The sequence below is a fragment of the Tinamus guttatus genome, unplaced genomic scaffold, assembly GCF_059628265.1.
Source record: "Tinamus guttatus ecotype Peru unplaced genomic scaffold, ASM5962826v1 Tinamus_guttatus_pri_ptg000288l, whole genome shotgun sequence".
NCBI lineage: Eukaryota > Metazoa > Chordata > Aves > Tinamiformes > Tinamidae > Tinamus > Tinamus guttatus.
This window is the reverse complement of record NW_028288822.1, coordinates 1090480-1113338: the sequence shown is the minus strand read 5'-3', so window position 1 is coordinate 1113338 and position 22859 is coordinate 1090480. Positions and strand designations below refer to the sequence as shown.

The following is a 22859-nucleotide window of genomic DNA, read 5'->3' as shown; positions in this document are numbered from 1 at the left end:
ACCATAAATACACTGGCATAGGTTTATTCTTTTAATGAGAGCTTACCTGAGCATGTCTTCAAAGTTCCTTAAAAGGTGGGACTTCAAGGAAACACTAACAGGAGAGTTGTGTATAAAAACCAGTGGGCGTTTCATATCCAATTTTTTTTTCCTTTACCTAGTATTCCATGATACTCTAGGTCTGCTCAACAGCTTCTAGATAAAGTCTGACAGCACATTTGGTATTGTACATGCTTTATTAAAATGGTATTCATATTTACAATATCTGCAGAAACAATCCCTCCCAAGTCTTGCATTCAGACAGACACGCACACATACCCACACACGAACACCCCTTCGCTCTACAGGGCTGTGGAGGCGGTGCTCCCAAAAGTTAGGCAGCTTCTGGAAGAGGAGGAAGGGTGACCTTTTTATTGTTTTTTTTTTTCTTTTTTATTACTTAAAAAGAAGCATGGGAGTATGTGTTTGGCCATCACAATGCTAATTTAAGTATATGTAGTATTAACATATGGCAGTAACACTGAGTATTCCTCTTTTACATTCTATACACAGAATGATATCAAGGTTTTCCAGTCAACAGAACATTCTAGCTTCAGTCTCAATGCTGCTTGTAGTGACTGCGAAGCCGCATTTTGGGGGCTTTCCCTTAAAACAATTCAAGTCTATGCAAGTGAAATAAGGCACAATTAATATTTGATTTGATTTAGAGGACGGGAGGGGGCAGGGGCAGGAGGCAGGCTTCAGACAATAGTTGTCGCAGAGAAAATGTTTTTATCCAATCCTTTTGAGAAAAGGATTTTAACCCCATCCTAATCTACGTGGACCTCTCTTGGAGAACTGAAGTATTCTGATAGGGCTAGTAAGGCCCACATACAAAACAATATTAGAAATTCACATTTTAACATCAGTTTCAGTAGCCCAACCTACTGATATTGATGCACGCGAGCACATCTTTCTTTACTGCTGAAGGAGAAGACACCCATGAAAACAGATTCAAATCTTTCATTGAGCTGGAAGGCTCATGTCTTCAGAGAGCTTTTAGTTTATGCTATTTGAAGGCTTCAGGTTACTGATAAAAAGGAATAGCGTTTTTGCCTTTAAGCCCTGGCCCCTCTTCTTCAATGAAGCCTTACCAGACATTACAAATAAACTGCAAAAAAAAGTTTGGCAGCACAAATAATGTCTAGTATTCAAATCTTCACTTGTGAGTATGTTATTTTCTTGTACAAAACCTGTTGAATGTTTTTCGCAGCAGATGAACTGTACCCAAAGATGCAGGACATTCTGTGATGGGGAATAAGAGGTTGCAGTTCCGAAGGCCCCTGACTTTGGTTGTTTACAAAGTTCATTCCTGTTTAGTGTGATCCTTGGTATCTTCCTCATCTGTATATTCTGATGGTTCTTCCCCTGGCTTTAGGAGTCTACCTACGTAGTCGTATTTTTCTGAAAGAGATTTTACGATTCCATTACAATCAAATAGAGCTGCATTTGCTAGTTAGTCTGCACTGCTGAGAATCGCCCTTTCCCTACACACCACAGTTCTGAATCACTGAAATCAGTGGCAACTTTTTTCAGCAAGCTCAGCCTCCTAAATCAACCCTCACTACCTCATTCTGCTCACTACCTTGTCTACTCTCTCCACTTTGCTTCAGCTCTCCCACAGCTAGTCAGTGAAGCTTTATTACCCAAAGGCTGAAACGTCTCCTAATAAACCCAGCACCAATTCCCTCACCTGTTTTGGTTTCAATTAAAAGCTTTCCCCCTCCCTCCAGAGGCACTTTGGTGCCTGCCAGGCATGACTTCAAGAGGAACCCATTCAGCACCTAACACCAAAACAACTCTGAGTCCTAATTTACTTCAGTGGAATCCAAAGCCAACCACTGCTGAGCAGGAATTCCAGAGACTAAACTACACTGAGATGCCGTAGGGAATTGGCACTGAAATGGCTGAGAAGAGCATGGAAAGAATGGAAAAGCCATAGTGAAGTATAATGAAATCCTTTCCAAAGAAGAAAGGTCTCAAATCTCAGGCTTTTTCCTAAAGTTATTGCACAGCAAAGTTAATGTTCTATTAAAAGAAGCCCCAAACCCAAATTGGTCATTTTTGTGAACAGTATTTCCTTAAACTACAGATGATCTGCTAATTTAAGAAGTTACCTTTAAATTGCATTTCCCACTCTCTAACACTTTCCATCTGTACAGCATTTAAGTCCGATAGGTCATCATATTCATCTCTGAGTGCATCTTTATCTAGACAGAAAGTTGCTAGTCCCCTGGAGGCATCTCTGCCAGCAAATATTCCATATGGACCCTCTGAAAACAAAAAGACAAAATTGATACCTTCAGGTCTTTGTTTATGGCGACTGATCTCACTTCTTTATCGTCTGAGGAAGCCATACATTAAAAATCCCACACATCTGCAGTGATAGGAACAGCAGTAGTTTCGAAAGCATGGCTGTTCAACATTCAACAACAGTGCAATTACATCTTAAATATCACTAGGAGGCAAGTCTGCAGAGGAGAGCAGAACCAGGGAAATAGTCCCAAGGGGGTATCTGGAAAACCCCTGTCATTTGATGCAAGTCAATTGAAGTAAATTCCAAAGAGACAGGAGGAGGCTGGAGTTCAAAAGAAACCCGCTTCTATTAAACAAAATATAAAATGTTTGTAAGTAAGTCAGGCACAAATAGAACCAGATTGTATAGGTATCTTAATCAGAAAACCTTTACATTTTATCCATTACTATTAGTTAAAATCTTTTTACTTACAGAGCAACCATAACTTTCTACATAAGTGACAGCCAATAAGTCTTTGATTCATTCTTACTTCTGTGGAGTTACCTTCTGAACGATTTTCCACACTTTTTTAGGGTAGCAGCTCACCCATACACCTGTCCTGCACTGCTCTTGGAAAACTCTGCAAATCTGTTTGTTTAGAAATTCAAAGCAATGACTTCATGCCCTTAGACTGGCCCAGAGCAGCACAACTGTGCTAATGAAATCTTAAGCAATGCCTGTCAAAGAAATATTGCTACAAAGACAGCAGCATGATTTGCAAACCAATGATTTCAGGATGAGGTTGTTAACTGGCTTTCCCAAATTTTGTTAGCTAAAGAGCTCCAAGCGTACTGTTATTTTAAATTTTCTTGACCTAAAAGCAAATACCTTGATTAAAAAGAAAGGCCTGCACTAACTGCAGTGGCCAGGTGCACCCAAGGCTTTGCAAAAGGGCTTCGCTATGAAGGCAGACAGTCCGGGATGCGGCTCTGGCTCTTACCTCTCCTAGGACAGCGTGGTTGGGAGCCTGGTGATAAGGCAGCACCCATGGGCAAGGAAGAACCCACCGTGAGGGCTGCGAGAGGCCAAGGGCAGCCGGCCGCACTCCTGGGGCAAGGAACCTGGGCACCGCAGGGATTACAAGGAGCCGCTACGTCCTCCCCAGCGCTCAGGTTGTCCCTCCACCCAAGCGTTTGGCACTGGGCACTGTCTACGATCGAAGCTGGGCGCAGAAGGGCGTCCTGTGTGCCAAAAACAATTCCCATGGCTCTCTGGAAATAAACCAACTGATTTAAAGGCAAAACTTAACATGAGTACACATCTGAGAGATAGCTTTCACCTGCAAGCTTGCACTACACAAATGAATCTGGCCATAGGAGAGACAAGAGCAGTGATTAACAACTTCTCCATGCTTATTCTTCCAGACATTCAGCTCCAGGAAGGACATGCACAGTAACTACCTCAGTGGTCAGGGGCTATGTCCTTGCACTCAACAGAATCAAGGTCAAACAGCCCTTTTTCCCATTTGTATCCTCAATTGGATTTCTATGTGGGGAAAAAAAAAAAGGGTATTCAGAGACTGAGATAGATTTTTTACCAAGATACCGAATCTATTCATTTACCCTGCTCATTCACTCCTAAAACCAGGTAAGGGACAGAGGTGGCCATCATTTGCATCAAAATGTGCCACTTCTTCAAACAAAGCCTCACTCCCATTTAAATCAGCTTCTTCTGCCTGTCTGAATCCTGAACACAGCATCAGGAAGCCCTGAGCGCTTCTTACCAAGACCACACTTAATTAACCAATAAATCCCTAACAATAAATTGCTACCTACCCCTTCACACCAATAGTGTTTTGCCCCAGGTTTCTCCTTCCTCAAACATTACTAGCTCTTTGAGTAAAAGAGCTTTCAAGCTTCTGGCTAATCTGAGCTAGTGGATCACATTATTGTCCCCCACCCCAACAACTCTGCACTTAGCAAGTAGTTCTACAGCAACTGCTGAGACGCCACCTTCTGTTCCACCAGCTTGATTCCAATTATTTCTATTAAAAAGAGAATTACAATATCGGTATCAAACCCTGAAAACCCTTTCATTTTAATAACATACCTAGTTGAAAGAATAAATTATTGCCTTTAGAATTTATTAGTTTGCATTAACAATGCAAAATTTCTGCAAATATATTGGAACATTTTGGGGCTTTTCTAAAATTGATTTTAAATATTACTATTCTAACATGCTTAGTACCAAAGTATGCAGGAGTTACAGAGAAACCATCAAGACAAGTCCAGGTATTTAACAGAATTCTAACTAGTGAAAAACTGCCTTCAGACTTGGCAATGATCATCCTAAAGCTCCAGCTCTGCAAACATAATTTAAGGATATGCCACACATACTTTCATCCTTTGCTATAAAGAAAGATCATGATTTAGGATTATGAAAACAAGAAAACACAAACCTGTCTTTACCTCAGCTACAGGATTACTAAAATGGAAATAAAGTCTGAGATTGGCATTCAATTCAGAATTCAGCATAGATCTCTAGGAACAATCCACTTCTTCAAGATTTAAAGATCCCATACTTAGTCAGAAATTACATACAGTATTCTGCATTTATACAGAACATACAGTTCAGTTTTAGAGGGTCAGTTTTTACAGGGCCAGTTTCTCCTGTGAGCCCAATTTCTTGTTTACTAAGCTGGCATTTATATAAACAGTGGTGCCACAGTCTTAATTAAAAGATATTTTGCAGGTGTCATTTTCTTGCACTTATCCTGTCATGCAAATGCCAGTAAAATCCTAAAGTACTCTCCCATGAATGTCATTTATAACTTTATAACCAGATGCAATTTAGTCTGAAAGTCCCACCTTTCATCCTTCTTTTATTTCCTTTTGTCTACCTACCTTTTTAGACTGACTCCTGTTATAAATAATTGATCACGCTCCTGGCATACATACCAAAGACACTGTCAAAAGAGATGTCAGTACCACAGGTATGTATATATATTAAATCCATTTTTAATCCAGCTGGAATCAAGACTCCAGCACAAAATTGCAGTGGGCTTTGCTATGCTCCCAAATGAGCTATTTGATAGGTACTTATTTATTAGGGGGGGGAGAGGAGGGAGAGAATGGTCTTCCTACTCCTATTTCACATCTTATAGCAACAAAAGGGAAGTCAGGGAGGCATCAAATATATTAAAACACATTTACGCCAGATGTTACTTGGGTACAATTCGTTATGAGCCTTACTGGGTGCTTATATCAAGGAAAACTTTGTTCTGTGAAGAATCCATCACTAATTTTGCATACTAAAAGTCTGTTATTGAACCTTTGTTTTAGCTTAAATTCAAATAAATTCTTTCAGTATCTGTCTACACATCTTCACACACATAATATCACATTTAAAGACTTCTGCCTTGTTCCCTGTATAAAGTCCTCAGAGCAGGGGCTGGTGCTGCTCCACACCTGCTAGCCTGCCAAGAACCACAGATCCTTCTGTACTTTGCTTCAATATCCAATTATAAAACTAGCCTGCACGATGAACTTGGTAGTGTTTTAGCCTGACATTCATCTCTGTTCCCAACTGACATGTTTTCTGAAGCTTGAGAATTGACAAAAATCAAGGACTCTTTCACCAGTAAAAATACCTCTTCAATTCTTGCTGTACTAACAGGATTTTTGTATCTGCAAGCCCTGTTTCGTTCCCAAATATTTATCTTCAATTTCTCTTTGTTTACATATGTCAAGAAACAACAGACAAGGAAAAATGAGCTTAACACTAAAGGACTGTAAGTAAAACTTTGAAAGGTCTGACGCTGTCCAGGTTGAATGTGGAAGCACTCTTTCTGGCCACTTTTTGTTTTTTCCCCTACCTTGCCAAAAGAGTAAAGGCCAAAATATGTTAAATTGGATCTTTGCATCAGCATGCAAGTGTTTCAATTCCAGTTCAACTGGTTTGATGAACAGTCTCCTCCAAAACCTATGCTGGTGTTCATGTTTTGGGTAGAGAAAAGTATATCCGACCATTTTGGCTTATCACTAGTTCTGCAGGTCGCTGCAGACTAGGCACTACTGAAGCTGGACATGACATACTGACGTTCAGATCAACTATCAGCACTGGGAGCTGCACCACAAATAGGTGTGCAGGGACTTCACACCTGACACAGCGATACTGTAAGAATTATACTCATCCTACAAGATTGATGCAGGTTCTTTGAAGAAGTCCCACAGGTTAAGAAGGTTCAGGGTTAAAGCAGCTTTTGATGCTGAAAGCAGCTGAGCAGCCCGGTGAGGGATTCACCAGATCTGCAACCACATCAATGCCCCGGCACCCATGGGCTTGTGTTTGGCCCCTGCAAGTAATGCCCATTTTCATCTGGGGCTTATAAATACAGGGACAAAATGCCTTCAGCTGAAGATATGAAGACTAATCTTTCTTTTAATGCAAATGGAAAGGAACAAAGGGAGAAGGGCTGCATGTTACTGACAGTTACACTATTCTCCCATTTCATCTACCTTTTCCATTCCAAATCAGAAAAAAAAAAAAAACTCCACTACCTGTTTAAGCTTTTTTATTGAGTACTGACACGTATTTGTTCAGTGCTGCTTTCTTTATGAAGAAGGGAAAAGCCAGAAATCATACAAAGCCATTTTGAGACACAGCTTGAAACCAGAAGCTTTCTAGTAAGACCTATCTGTTGGAATTCAAGGTGACTTCATGTGACTGTATAGCTCTAGATTGAGATGAAGGGAAAAGATCTGGCTTAATTTTAAGTTACACTTTGCATGCAAAGTAAGGGCTCTTAAGAGAGAGCCACAAAGACTACATGCTTCAAAAGAGGGGTCTAAATCTGACTTCTTAGACACACAATGGGAGATCCTCACTCTCACTTTTGTTTGCTTCCCTTTTAACCCTGTGAAAGGGTGTAAGAACCAATGACCCAGTTTCAAGTAAAGCGGCAGACGGTGAGGGCTGCCGGAAAAGCCTGAAGTTCAGCAGGCAAGAGATCCCTAAGAGGCAGCTGCCAGCTTGAGGAGGACCTAGATACTCCACCTCCCTTTTGTGGAAAAGCGGTCGGATCACAAAATTATTCCATAATAAAGCAAGCAATGCCAACTGGGCTTCCAAAGAAATGACAAGATAGCTGTGCTGCTTTGGGCTGGCTTCAACTTTGTTCGGGTGTCACTAACATACAGGTCACAAGCTCATGGCGATTGTTCTTCAGCATCCCCCCTCCATCAGGTCCCTCGCAGCTCAGATGACTGGAACCTGAAGGGTTTAAGTAGAAACTAGGGGTCTGCCTGAACACACAGACCTTTTCTTTTATCAGGCACAGAACTGTTGGGTTTTTAAGAAATATATTCGAGGTAAAAAAAAAAAAAAAAAAAGTTGGGGGAAGGCAGTGGGAAATGAGACCCGACAGAGGCTGAGTTGAAGCAGCAGGGGTAACAGAAGGAAGCACCTTCCTGCACAAGGACACTGTGCTATGACCTGCTCAGTGAACATCGACTGGGTGCTTAAGACAAGCCCTCCACCCCCTGGCAAGGAGACTCTTTAATCAGCACTATGGAAAGAGTCTCTCTCAAACAAGTTTTTCTAAAGCCTTCAGTTTTGCTAGTTCTGATGGGAACATCACATCTTCCTCAGAAACTCATTTTCTTTGAAAAACTGAGTCCCCAGGTGAGAGGTATCTCCTTCACGCAGACACCACAGAGCTCTCAAACATCAAAAAGAGCTCACGCAAGATCCAGATCTTACAGGAAGCATTTGCCTCACACCCCATGTTATTCTCCCCACTTATCTAAAAGCCCTCAGCCTGTTGTGTTTTTAAGATAAGGCCAACCTTAACAGAACTCCCCAGAGAAAATGTCCCCTCTGCAACATTTCACCCTAACCATATACTAGGAAATGAAATGCTGAAAAGCATCCACATCGTCCAAACTAAGGGCTTTTAACAAGAAACAATAAAGTTTACAGCAGCAACTTCAAAAAGAAGTCTAGCAGCATCAGGTTATTTTTATACAAATAATGGAAAAAATAACAGATTTTTACTACAGAATTTTTTATGTATTTAGTATCAAAAAAGTTCTCAATTGGATTAGCAACATAAAGGCAATATTTCTCCCATGAAAAACGAACTAATGTTGGAATGTGTTGAAATGTTGCTACCTAACCTATTCCTTTTGGAAAAAAAGAGAAGTGGAAATCTTACTGACATTTTGAAGGACAAAAGTGGAATGAGAAATAAGTTGACAGGGACAATGTATTCTGGGGAAGGGAAATCAGGAAATTGATTTTTTTAGATCATGAAAAATTAAGAGCACAGCAAGAAGTGATGTGGACCAGTCGCTTACATGGGATTGCCTATAATTTTGCTCTGTCATGCTCAAGCTGTATACTTCTTGGAAAAGCACAAAGCATTTGACAAGCGAATCAAGTCCTGTTTACAGAATTAAATGAGTGTGCCAGTGTAAATATTAAGATTTGATAGTTTTTCTTAGCTCCTACTATAGCCTTTCTATTGATCAATATGCTACCAGGAATCTTGATGCAAACAAACATGAAATTACAATGAGTGGCACAACAAACCTGTATCTTGTGATAAGGATATAAAATCAACACTAAATACAACAATCATTAGATTCTGAATCATTATGTGTGATATGTGATTAGATGAGAAAATTGCCCCAAAACAGATTCTTAAAAATTCTGGGTCTAAGTTCTATTTTACAATAAGCCAATAATGACTTGTTTTTTTTTTTCTTTTAGAGTTTGCAGATGATAAAGGAAGTGGTAATTAATTTTAATTAATTTTAATTAATTACCAACCAAAGCATTCTGGAGCACTTACTCATCTGGGCGAACACAGAGATTTAATACAAACAAATGCAAAGTCTCAAAAAAAAAAAAAAAAAAAAAAAAAGGGTAGATTTGCAGGACAGAGGGCAGTCCTGGGAAACATACACTGGGGAAAGAATTTGGCAATCCAAGGATGTAAAGAATTCAGTGTGAGATGAGCAAAATTGTTAATGTGATTCTTGGAGGCACAGTTAGAAGTGTGATACAACTTTCTTACTCTCACATGAAAGGTGTTAGACATATGAAAGACTACTAGGATACCGGCATAAACTGTAGAAGGCTTAAAAATGACAGTATGAGAAAAATGAAAAAGTTTGAAACTGAAAGAGAGGTCATAAAACTAGCAGGTTGCTGCTGGCTGTGATGGACCCCTCACTGCTGGACAAAAATCTGGACTAGATAATAATTCAAGTCACTTTTAGTAATACACTACAAGCAGAAAAATACCATCGTGAGGAAACTCTGGGGAGGAAATGGTGGGGTGGGAAGAGATTGTAATTTTCAAGACATCGGAAGGCTCCAGAGACAGCCACAATATCCAGCATTAACACAGCAGTTAACATGTACTTAAGAGCTGCCAATGAGCCTTCAGCCAGTGCTATTTGCTGCAGATGCCTTCAGAGTCCAGGGGCTATTTCCCAACAGTATCGCAACCAAGCATAAGCCGGGCAGTCCAAGCACGTGCTGCCACCTGAGCCAGCACCCCCAACTTTCTTCTGGTGAGTAGAACCTGGCCATGACTGTGTTGCCTGCTCTGCACTGCTCCAGCTGTGAGGCATAAAAAGTTCTGCAGACGTTTGGCTACTCTGAGTGAAGTCTTTTTGAAAAATTCTCCATCACCTATAGAAGACTTTTCCACCTAATTCTCTTAACGGTTTTTAAGGCATGCAAAGCATCTATTGACCTTTTTTTTTTTAACTGCAAAATGGTTGCAAGAACATAGTTCTTGAAATGCCTTGGTACAGGCAAACCAAATTCAGCTTGATTCAAAAAAAATATATACCATTGGTAAAAATCACATGAAATGCTCTTAACCAAGAGAAATCTTCTGTTTCAAGTTAAGCATCACTATCCTGATGTTCACAGTCCCAAGCAACAGAAATAAAGCTTTAGCTTCATCACAGCAACATGTCTCCAGAGGCTGAGGATGTGATTCAGGGATGATGCTACAGCGAAGAGTCTAAAACTTAACTTATGCTTGATACATAAATTGACATTTAGATGATGGTCCTAAATTATTTCCTGGAGTAGTTTATGGAGCAATCTATCAACTAGCTGATGTTTAATTTTCATGTAGCATGCACATCACATGTATTTTGTTTCAGAAGAGAGGTCTCAGGTTAAAAATCCCTAAAACAAGCAGGATAAAAAAAAACGAATCCAACCAAGTGTCCTGAGAACTGCAGCATGCCAGAGTGCCTTTGCTCAGCTTAAACTGGTCAATAAACAAAGACAAGGTACAGCAAGGTAGTTCAGGCTCCAATCTGAATTTTTACAGTACCCAGTCAAGAAAACATTTTGATTTAATTATAGCAGTTTGAATTTCTGTAACTGATAGCAGAGATGGTATCACAAACTTTACACTAGAGGTAACAAGAGTTACTAAGCACTAGCCAAGTGCAACTGCTTGCCACTGCCCTGGTAAGAGCCAGAGACTGGTAACACTTCAGTTTTGCATTTCTCTTCTGGTAACCCATGCTTATTGCTAAAACAAAACAAAACAAAACATACTTGAAGTACTCCTTGGGGAGAGGAAAAAAGAAAAAAAGCCAAAAATAAAAAACCCTCGTACAAGAACACTACTATGAAAACTCCTGCTTGATTTGACTGGATTGAGTTTTCCAAACCAACATTGCTTAGGCAAGAAAATTATCAGCAGTCATAGCGTTTATTTCCGTTGGCATTGGACTTGAACACACTTACTAGCAATGTCTCCACCTTGTTATTAAGGGCACTTAATAGGCACCACAGCGTATTTTCTTGCAATCAACCATCTACAAGGTGAAGCCCAGTGTTGCCTCTGAAGCACTGCCTTTTTGGATCCAAAGGAGCGTAAAGTCTAGCTCTCTTTTTAAGTGAGTAGGTTGGTTTCTGCACTCCCTTAAGTGGCACCAACGTCTTGGCCCCTGAACTCTCCCACTAGCTTCGATACACACCACTATACTCAGTACATCATCTGCACCTTTAAACAACTTTCACCTTATCCTTTCCCGAACCGTAAGAGCTAGAATGAAGCATTGCTCTGCTGCACTTGGGAAACCTACTAGAAGAGACAGAGAGAGAGAAAAAAATTAAATTCCGCAAGTCCAAATTTAGATAAACGGAAAACCGGGGTCATGCCCAAACCGTGCGCGGGCACCGAGGCCCGGCCTGGGTGTCGTGGCGTTCAAGCCGCCGCCGCGGCGCACGGCGCGGGCAGGGCCCCTGCGGGGCCCGGCGGGCGGCAGCGGCGGCCGGGGCCGAAACTCGCCGCCTCCCTCAGCGGGGCGGCTTTGGCGGGGGGCCCCCCGCGACCCTCGTGTCCCCCCGCTTCCCCCCACGGCCGGGCGCTCACCGGGCCCGTAGAACTTGCTGCCTTTGGTCACGTCGAAGACTTTGCCGTTGACGGCGAGCAGGATGCGGGGGTTGCGCGCGCCGTCGAACTCGCGCAGCTGCTCCAGGGAGAAGTCGCGCCGCTTCATGCGCGGCAGCGCGGCCGCCTGGCCCTGCTGCGCCGCGCCCCCCGGCCCGCTCCGCCGGCCCCAGCGCACGTAGAGCCGGTAGGCCGCCAGCAGCACCAGCGCCAGCAGCCCCGCGTTCAGCAGCATCTCGCCGCCCGCCACCGCCGCGCCGGCCGGCGGCTCCCCCGCCGCGCCCGCCTCGCCGCCGAGGCCGCCGCTCCCCTCAGTCCTTAGCTTCCCATCCCCGTCGTCCGCCATCACTGCCAGGCCAGCGCCTGCCTGCCCGCGCGCCGGCTCCGCCCCGCCAGCCGGGCCCGCGGGGCGGGGGAGGCGGCGGGGCGGGGCGGCGGGGCGGGACGTGCAGCTCCGCCCGCCGCTCCCCGCTCCCCATAGGGCCGCGCCACGAGGCGACGCCCTCGCCCGGCTCGCGCGCCGCGGGCGAGTGCCGAGCGGACACGCCCCAACGGCTGCAACGGCCCCAACGGCTCGCGAGAGGCAGCGCCGCCCGCCCCTGCGCTGCTTGCTCGCGCCCTAGCGCGCGCGGCGCCGCCGGTTGGGGGCGGGGCGGGTCCCTGCGCGGCGTAACCGTCGCACCGGCCGCTCAACGGTCGCGGCAGGTGGCGCGAGCCGCGTGGCCCGTGGCGGCCGCGCTGATAAAGCGCGCGGGGGAAGAGCCTCGGGGCTGCCGCGTAGCAGGGGGCGAAGGGCGGCGGCATTGGCAGCAGCCAGCGCGGTACCGCCACGTTGTGCGGCACCCGTTGAACGGTCGCTGAGCGAGTGACGCGTCCGTCCGGGGCTGTGCCCCGCGCGCCGGGGCTCGCTCCAGCGCGGGCGCTCTGAGGGGAGCGCCCTGCAGGCAGCCCGGGGATCTGCTCGCTGCGCCTCGCTGCCTGCGGTAAATACGACCGACCGCTTTTTTTTTTTTTTTTTTTTTTTTTTTTTCTCTCCTCCGGGCCAGAAAGCGGCATGGTTGCCAGCAGCAGGCTGAGCCACCAGTTACTCTTTGTGCTGTGACACCCAGCCATGACAGCACATAAGGTGGCGTTTTATTGTTCGGTACGGCCCATGCTCAGAAATAGAGCTTGCTTCATGATAAAGGCCCGAAGAGCTTTATGTTTTTCTCCTTGTTGTGTGTGGTGTTTTTTTTTTTTTTTTTCCTCCCGAGGAGGCGGAGTGCTTAAGTCATCTCAGTAAGAGCCTGTCTTCATCTACAGAGAAAACAAAGGCTGGGGCAACATTCAGCACTTCTGTGCCTCCTGTCTCATGAATGTGTCTCCAGAAAAAAAGCAGACTGTCTCATCAGCTGAGCAGCAACTCCACAGCTGTGTAACTGGCCCTAGAGAAAATAAGGAGCCTCACTTGTCCTCCGTAGGGTTGGCACGTGATTCAGGGGGTGCTTTGGACCTGGTGAGCGCTTGTTACCACACACAGCTATGTGGTGGCGAAGCATCCATTCTCAATAGCATCAGTCTTGGAAATAATTCACAGTTTCAAGACTGTCACAGTTCTGGAAAGTGCCAATGTCTTCGCAGAGGCAACACGAGAAGCGCAATAATGCTACGCATTTCCATAAAACTTTGCATTTTCAACACACTGTGTAATGATGAGTTGTTTAATCCACCTTCTGAGCTGGCTTAGGGATGACTACCTCTGTGAGAAACAGGATGAAGTTCTGGCCAGCAGGAGACCTGCAATTAAAACGTTATTTCTCTTCCTCCCAGCTTTGTATTTGTTTATCTTGCAAGTGGGCAAGATGTGTAGGTAAGCTTTCCAGTCTGAAGAAGGTCAATTTAGCTCAACCAGTCAGAGCTTGTTTGTAGTTAGCAACCATTTGTATCAGGGAATTGTAAAAGGTTTGGACTGGGCACAGCTACAGTGCAGGGCAAAAAAGGTGGAGTTACATTCTTACCTCAGTTTGCTTCCCAATTCCCGGTTCAAATTAGAATTGCCACAATACTGTTTTTTCAGCAGGAACAATTTGGTCTATTTGACAGCCAGCTATAATGGATCCTGATCCGTGACTGAGGAGCCTAGGTATTGCTGAAGTATGAAATTGCATCTGTGGGTGGACTAAGTGCACCAATGTGAGCAGAGGAATGAACGAAAACTCAGGTCTTTTGTATTACCTGTGGAGAAAAAAAAAACTTGAGTTTCTTTACAGATTCTGAAATGAGGGCACAGCTGATTCACTTGTTCAAATTTGAAGTGAACAGCAGGCAAGGTAGGGATACTTGCCTCTCAGTTTCTCAAGAAGAATTTACTGAACTCTGAAAATACAGGGCTTGCCAAGCTCTTTATGAGAATAAATATAGGAATATGGCCAAGTTTTTAACTACATATGTTATTGCTCACTAGCTTTTGTTATTCTTGAACAATTATTTGATATTATAGGGTTTTTTTTTAACCTAATGGGAGTTAAAAAAAAATAGGTATTCTAATATGTTTATACTCCAGATCTTGGAGGTTAGTAGTAATTAGCTTCCATAGAAATCTCTCTGCCATATGTAACATTATTCTAGCAACAGGGAAAAATGTAGATTTGTTTTGTTTTGTTTTACTTTTAAGTTATATGCTTGCCAGCTTTAGATGTTCAGTGTCTTTCAATTTCAGTATAAGTTTTCTTTTTCAGTATAGAACCTTCTCTATTCTGCATTATAATGTGTTGGCTATGTTATTGTTACTATTTATCCTCAGTTTTACTACTTCCTTTTAAGAATTTTGCAGCTAAGTCAGTTGTCACCTACTTTGTTACACACATAAAATAATTTCTTAACACTTTTCTATTTATGGACAACTCTTATGCAAATAAATATAGGGGCTTAAGTTTATTTTGCATAATTTTGAAGCTGAAGAAATAGGTCTTGCCACCCCAAGACAGACTGTATGCAAGACAGATTAGGAGGTGAACTGTGTGAAGGGGGTGTCTTTGGAAATTTGAAATAACGTAACATTGAATCAGCACCATTGATTTTGAATATTCTTAAACCTATTTTATCGTATGGGGTACAGTAATGAGTCTACTTTAAGCTAATACAGCTTTGAAATGCCTGTTATTGAGCTGAATACAAAGCTTGATGTCTTTTCGTAACATAGCATCTGCTTTAATTCCTGAATGTTTTTTTTCAGACATGCTGTATTACACGTAATCTCCTTTTTAAAAAAGGAAATTGTATCACTTGACAGGATTTATTAAGTGATACTAAACAGATAAAGTGTGTGTACACACACATTTTTCAGAAGTTTCCTTCAAAAATTTGGATATGTAATGTGAATAGCCTTGTAGCAAAAGTCCTTTTAAGTAAAATTTTGAATTGGTGAAAGACTACTAATATGGCTTAGTCTTTGTAAAAAGTGTGATATCTGAAGACCGTATGCATAATATCACATAAAAAAGACTGGATTAATTGCTAACAAAATAGCTTGATTTTGGACATAAGTTATAATCTCTCTCCCATGGTGTGTTTCACGAAAAGGTCTCCGGACACTGGACTGCAATGAGTGGAAAGGAAGCCGCGGGCTCCAGCGAGGTGCTGGGGAGCTGGTTGGCTGGTGCTGCCTTCCCTCAGAGGCAGAGGTATGTCTGCCGAAGCCTGAGTCCTGCTTGAACCAGGAGCTGGGAACTGCTCCCTTTCAGGGATGGCTCTCTCAGATTCCTCTAGCTTCCAGCTTTTGAGCTGGCAGTAGCATAAATTAATGAAAATCTGGTCTAGTGAGTTACTGACTTGCATAGTAGAGAAACATTTTCAATAAAATATGCCAATGTATTGCATTTGCAAATGCAGATTTTTAACAAGTCACCTGATATGAGATATTTGCAACTGTGTGTATGCAGCTGAGTTTTCAAATGTTTCAGAACTGCAGTAATCAGGCTGAGGAGAAACAGCAGAGAAAGTACCCAGGCAGGCCTTTGGGCACAGGCACCTGTCAGCACGTAGGTAGATTTTTAGGGTAAGTAGGGCACGCTCCTACGCTAGGTTGTTATATTTTCATATTTGGCTGTAGATGATTATAGGACAAATACTAAATTCCAGGGCCTATCATTAGATTATATAACTTCAGAGGATTTGTGGGATGTATCTGCAGAAAATACAAGCACTATGGAAGAGGTGCGGACAAAGATTCTTCGTCAGGTCTCCATAAGGGAATTCGAAGAAGAGGCAAAAAGCGTGTGTTGCTGAGGCACAAGGGCATAGCAAGCTGCCTGGGGATGAGCCCTGCCAGGCAAGTGGAAAGTGGAGTATTTGCTGCTGCTCTGCAGTTCTTAAGCTCAGGCTGTCTGCACAGGTGTTCTTGCCTTATGAGGCCTTCTCTTCATCTCACAGCTGCAATCCCTCCTGCTCAACCATACTTAACTTGGTGAGTGTTCTAATAGTGGCCCCTGTAGTAATGAAATAATGTATATAACATGTAGATTTGCAATCAGAGAATCTGCTTATGCAGTTGAACTGCTAAATAATTTTACCGTTTCCATGCTCCAAACCTGGATCTTGACCATACAGGTATGACTTTTTCCACAGTGGGCAGAATTGTATCTTGTGTGTTTTGCTAGAATACTGGCAAACCGAGTGCTTAAGTAACCAGATTATATTTACCAGTGCAATGATGTAGTTTAAATCATTTAAGAGAGCTTTTCCGTGGGCTTTAATTTCACAAATTTAAGAATACAAGTAATCTTAAATTGGTTTTAAAGAGCTGTTTTTTCTTCTTATGCGAAATGCCACTAACATGGACACTTCAGTTTTAAAACTAATACTGATGTAGCTCAATTTCAGTATTTTTTTTTTTGCATTCTGACTCAGAAGTGTCTGTATAAGATATTCAAGCATATGTATTAGTGTTCTGTCCTGTAGCACTGTATATCACTTGCATTAAAAAGCCCTATGGTAATTTCCTTGGTTAAGCACAGCCATCGAATTGGACTTTGTGGGCTTTGTGTAGCGCTCTGCCTCAGCTGCCGTTCTCTCTATAAATGTTAATGTTGATGCACAATGCTGCTAGCTGCATGTTAAAGATCTCAGACAGAAGCAGGCCAGTAATGATGGTCCTCCTGTTTTCCATTCTTATATCTCTTTATCCTGCTTATCTGTCTTTCCACCTCCTTTTCATTAAGTCTTTGGGACATTTTATACTCTATTCAGGCTTTAATCACTAATACCTTTAAGGACTATTCCAGGCTGCTGTTCAGGCAGACAGCCAGATAACCCCTGATTTGTCAAGTTGAAGATGTACTGTAAATATTTAGTAGCAAAGCAGAGTAGCACACCTGCATTTGGTAAACACCAGGGGGAAATGATTACACACCGTAGTTTTGGGCCCAGCAGAAGAAATATCTGCTGTTAATCTTACGTTTTAAGGCACCTGGCTCAGTTCAGCATTTAAAAAATGAAGTCACAAGGCTGAAGTAAGAGCAAGCTGCTGTCAAAGGATATGAATCAGAGGTCCAGTAGTGCCTATGTTTTTCATACTTCCTCGGGACCAGCAAGCAACGGAGAAGTGAGCATTATCCAATTAACAGCAGAGATTTCCTCTACTGTGTCTAATATTCTACCTGCCATTGCCACAGTTTTCTAATAGGAGGCTTGCTCTACCCAGAGCCTCTTTGGATAACTACAGAGCCTTGATTTTTCCAGCCTGAAACTGGTTATAGGTACCCTTGCAGGATAAAAGTGGAGGAACCAGTGTTTCAAGCCACTGTCCATTTTTTAAACCATATTTGTTACTATGTTGGTTTCCCTACAGTGATCAACTTCTTGTAAGGGCAAAAGCCACTTAAGCAGCTTATGCAGTAGTTTATTGCCTTTCTTCTATCCCAAAGTCCACATGATTATTGAGGGGGGAAAATGGTAAATATGCAACCAAGTGCTAAATGTGTCATAATAGTGACTTAGTGGGTTTAAGTGCACTTACATGATCACAGGGCTTGCAGATATTTCATAAGATTAGGTGTCGTCATATCTGTGGAGCTACTTCGTTTACACACAGTAGGAAACTGAAATAAAGCCATAACTTAGGCTCCCAATGAGCCTAGTGAGGTGTCATCCTCACTGGAGGAAATATGTCAAGGTTAAAAGTCACCAAAAGTCCATTTGTTCTTGTGAGCCTCTTTTGGGGGGGGAGGATGGGGAGAGGAACTGTGCACACATGCAATCTCATCTCTTTGGCAAATGTTCATAGTGAGGAGATAGATTGCTGAAGCCTTCTGTTGCAAAGTCCATGCTTTTCAATTTTTCCCCTCTTTTTTTTTTTTTTTTGGATGAGGAAGGGAGATGAAGGTACAGAATGTGGCCGGTTTATGCTTACGAGATAACAGGAATTGCTTCAGCAGCTCCATTGGCTTAGCCCTTTTTTAATATGCAATACTTACCAGAATTTTGGTCACTTTGTTTAGTAAGGTGAACTTTGCTGGGTCATTTCTGTAATTAACACTCTCACTGCAACATGGCATTGTCTGTAGGCTCTTCAAAATCTGCTTTTCACTGGCTGAAGAAATCTCCCAGAATAGAATACTGTCTCCTTGCTTAGAAAGACAGCATAACCAAAATATTAAAATTTGTAAGCTGCAGACTTAATCACAAAAAAAAGTAAGCAAGGAAATTATTATTTTTTAATTTCTAAAAACACATGTAACTGATTCTCCTCTTATCTTGCAGGTACTCTCAGTGTGGAAGGACCAGTTAGGAGACTGAGCAAAGCCATTGCTACAGAATGCGAACAACTGCGTCTTTTTCCTGATTGCATTACTGGGAAAATGCAAAAGAGAAACACCAAAATCTAAGATTTACAAAGTTACACCAGGAACAAGGTATAACAACAACCTAGTCGCATAAGAAGAAATTGAGAGACAAGGTCCTTGTTAAAAAGATAAGTGAATAGTTTCCAGCATCAACAATTCTTATGCAGGTGCAGATTGTGTAAAGAGTAATGAGGTAGTCCTTGAGTAACAGCCTGTGTAGTATAGCACTGAACACATAAAATGGTAAATAAAAGGACACAGCAGACAGAGGATAACGGTGCGTGCATTTTTATAGACTATTTTCACAGATTTCACTTTAGCTTTAGTTAGCACTTGCTGTGCCAAGCTGCACTAGGTACCAGAAAGTTGTTTTTTTTTGGTGTGTGTTTTTTTTTTTTTTTTTTCCCCTAGTTGACAGAAGGTTGGATAGTACTGTTCTTAAACATTTCCTTATATACATTTCCAAAGTTAGTTAAGTTCTTTGTTTCTTTAGGCACTGGTTGTCCACTTAGTCATAAGGGAGTAAGAACTGGCAGCATTGCCAGAAAAATTTTTGTGAAGAATAAAACAAGCAATACACCGGATCAAATACAATGCAAACAAACAAGCACATACTGTGATTAACATTTAAATTAACATTTAATTAAAAAAAAAAAACTTAGTCCATGCGATCCATATAGATAATCTAGCACTACATAACAAATAAAAATTTGTAGACACCTAACCTCAGAAGTTTAATGGGCTTCTATAAAGCCTTGTAATGTATCTGCATATCATGTTCAGAAGCATTTCTGTAAGCAAAAAACACCCTGTATGTTAGTAGCAAATTGACTCCCACAATGGCCTCCTCTGAATGCATCTGAATAAATACAGTTTTCCTAATGTTAGCCTTCCTAATATCTTGTGACATGGCAGTACCAAAGTGTGATTGATTACCAGTTGTGGGGTTCAGCTGAAGCCAACTGGCAGCAAAAGTCCAAATCCCAACAAAGTCCTTCTTTTTAATTAAAAAGACAAAAGGTAGTGTAGAAAACAAAGTAGAGCACAAATTTGCTTAAACTACTTGTAGCATTAGAGGAGATATCCTCCTGCCTTCCAAAGACTTGTTCAAAATCTACAGTGGCTAAGAAAATATCTGATATTTCTGTGAAGAGCCCATAGTCTCTGGGACTTGCTTCCTAGGTAATATCAGGAGAAGATATACGAGGATTCCCAGAATCTGTTTGCAACTTGTAACCTTTTATAAGCAATCTCACTGGTTCTGACTATGGTTCCAGTGTGTCAGATACCTTGTCATCATCTGCCATGGTTCAGCAGTATTTTTGACATAGGTACAGTCAACTTGAGCAAGTCATTCAGAATTAGAGAATTATACATTTCTTGTGGTTAATGCAGCCAGCCTGTCTTCTGGGTGGGTAAATTATGAGCATATGGCTACCAGCACAATCTGGAAGCATCTCTAAAAGCCAATTTTCCTTTCAGGAAAATTTGTTATGCTAGATTATGAAGACGAGCCATATGTGGGGAGAGACAGTCGTATTCTTTTGGAAGTAATAGCATCTTGTGTCATGAAAGGTATGAATTTATTTTGTATATAATAAATACATTAAAGTATTTAATGGTTCAAATGACAAGTGGAAAGAAAAGGAATGTAAGTATTTTGTTGTGGTTCTGTTTCTTTGACCTTATATATTAGTCTGATGCTTGAGGCTAAATCCAGGTATTCTACTTCACTTATAAAAAGCAGCTGTAAAGTTGGTAAAGAGGAAGATATAATTGTCACTGAAAGATGCTAGAATAGGTAAGCCTGCCCCTTTACATTTTACAGGAAACATTTTCATAAGGGATAATATCAACCAGTTCTCTAATTCCAATTAATTTTTCATTTTATTTATATATCAGAACATTAAGCTTTATACAGTTATAAAAGAGCAAACAAAACAAAATAAAATGCTATTTAAACAAAATGCTCCATTGCATGTGGTCTCTTGGAAGAGACTTAGAGGAAAAGAGCACCATACCTGTAGTGGGTGGCAGTGATGCTAGTCTGTGGTCAGGTGCACCTACACTGAGAATGGCAGCACTGCTCAGTGTGTATCCACGGGCAGGATTGTGCTTGCCAGGCCAGGCTGAGCCACCAAGGAGAAGGAGGGACAGTGGGAAAGGATTTAAGTTCTTTAAAGCTCACCTTCCTTTAAATTTTACTTTCTGTGGCCCATTTCTTGAAAATTTTTATATGTTAATAGTAGTAAATGTGTTAGACTGAAACACGTAGAATTGCAATTCTGCAATTCTTTCATTGTTAAAACCTGTTGAAAGTGAGTGTATAATACAAATCAGAATAGCAGCCTTTGACCTGTGTTTTCTACTTACCTAGCAAAGGTGTTTATGACTAATTAAAGCACAAGATGCTGGAAAATCAGGCTCAGTGCATATGCATTCATATTCTATCTCTTTTCATCCCAAACTCTTTCCATTTCAATTTGATTAATGACCAGAGCAAGGCTGAAACTAAATGGGAAATTCACCTTCCAAGGAAGCAATTCAGTATATTGTAAATATAAGTTTGTTAGAATTGGAAGCTGAGGGTCATTAAACAGAAGCAGCCCATAAAAAGGCAGAATGAGAAAGCTTGTCTGTAACACAAGTAAGAGTTTGGAGACCTTCCTGCTGTTGATGCCTGTTTTCAATGCACTTTTGGCAGCAGTGATCTCCAGAGATTTTTTTTTTTTTTTTTTGCCTGCAATGGTAATAGCAGCCATACATGCAATTATAGTAAGACTTTGGGCTAAATCCCTGGTTATGTAGACAGTGCAAAATGTGTATGCAAATTCAGACATAAAGCTGGTGCTATTGAAAATGAGACCAACCTGTTTTTTCTCTGTTCCAGTGCTTCTATGGCTGCAAAAAAGGTGAAATACAATACAAAAATTTCTACTTTGTGCATGAGTTCCTTCTGCTTGGAGATCGTGTTGGTGCCACTTTGGAGGACCATTACACTACAGTAGGCTCACTTCACACAACTGTTTGGCAGGGAGATTTCAAACATAACTGTGCTCTTTGCTCATGAGCCTAATAAAGTAAATAAAGGACCAATTAATATGCAGAAAAAAATAGAGTAATATAGGCTGCAGTCTGCATTCAATAACATCAAATCTGTGCACTGCTGAATTTCCTAGCAGTAAAAGTTTGATCTGTATTGGCGTGAGCACAAGACTGCATTTTTATCAAATTAGCCAGAGCATATGTTAGTGTTTATTCAGACTTATGCCAGCTTTCTGTCAGTTTGGGGAGGATAAATTATACCTGATCCAGCATAATGTTAGAGTGGTACAAACAGATATCTCATCTGATAGGAACTCTCCTGGTACAAAATTATTTCTTAAAGGTATTTCCTATCTCACAGAATGATGGCTACCTTAATATGCTATAGACCCTACAGAGTCCTCAGACAAATCTTTTTCAAGTTGGCGCATGTCTATATCTGATTAGCTGTAAACAGCCTGACAGTTTTTCCTCAGAGCGCAAGAAGGGGAGAGTTACAAATTCAAATTCCATTTTACACCTTAGGCAAATACAGAAATTCTTCAGAATATAGTTTGTATAGAAATCCCAAGTGTGCTCCTGCATAAATGTAAATAAGGAGATGGGAAAAAAATAAGCCGCAATAATTATTAGAATGTAATTCTTGAAATTATGGGATTAGGTTCAAGCTTGTGTTATAAAAGAGGAAGTTTTGTGCTTCCCTCCATGTGCCTTTTTTAACTATGCATTTACTGTGCCATTTTATGGGGTCTTTCATTCTGAAGATGAATTGTCATGTCACTAGTTAGTAGAGGTGAAAACAGTAAACAGTATTACATTGTGAACCAGGTACTTTTTTGAAATTTCTTCCCAAGTCTAAGGGCCAAACCCATTAGCAGGGGAATAGAGGTTCTGTCAGCTTTGATACAAGATTGGCTTAAATGGGAGCATGCCGGACCACCCCATGGAACTATTGTAACTGAAAAATAGCAAGAATTGTGAAAACTGGTGCTGCCACTGAAAAAAATTCTCTCCGAATTAGAGCATCTCAAGGCAAGTGGAACTGGGTGCCTGCAGTGAACTTGACAAAGGGGGATGAGCACGTCGGGTAAACGGCAAGGAGGATTGTTTGAGACAGACTCAAGGTAAGAGCGTATCTATACCTCCATCCCATGGAAGGTATTCTAAAATATACTGTGTCTTCTGGGGGAATGTAGGGTTGTGAGTCAGCTTATACAGGTATAGCTGCATCTCTACCAAGCAGGTGCTGGTGTAAGAACATAATAAAAATGTTCTCCTAACTGGC

The 22859-nt window shown here is 41.7% G+C and overlaps 1 protein-coding gene across 1 annotated transcript; it reads right to left on the bottom strand.

Annotated features, from left to right (window-relative positions):
• Nucleotides 1-217: 217 nt before the first annotated feature.
• Nucleotides 218-12069, bottom strand: PGRMC2 (progesterone receptor membrane component 2). The gene is made up of 3 exons (XM_088527660.1): nucleotides 11691-12069; nucleotides 2157-2312; nucleotides 218-1443 (listed from the first exon to the last, which is right to left on the bottom strand). The coding sequence occupies exons 1-3, from the start codon at nucleotides 12052-12054 to the stop codon at nucleotides 1346-1348; spliced, it is 618 nt and encodes a 205-aa protein (XP_088383786.1). The 5' UTR covers nucleotides 12055-12069; the 3' UTR covers nucleotides 218-1345.
• Between the last annotated feature and the right edge of the window lie 10790 nt (nucleotides 12070-22859).

Coding starts and splice junctions, on each gene's coding strand:
- PGRMC2 (XM_088527660.1), bottom strand. CDS start 12,054: ATGGCGGACGACGGGGATGGGAAGCTAAGGACTGAGGGGAGCGGCGGC. Junction 2,313..11,690: donor CAGCAAGTTCTACGGGCCCG/GTGAGCGCCCGG, acceptor TTTTGTTTTCAG/AGGGTCCATATGGAATATTT. Junction 1,444..2,156: donor GTGGGAAATGCAATTTAAAG/GTAACTTCTTAA, acceptor AATCTCTTTCAG/AAAAATACGACTACGTAGGT.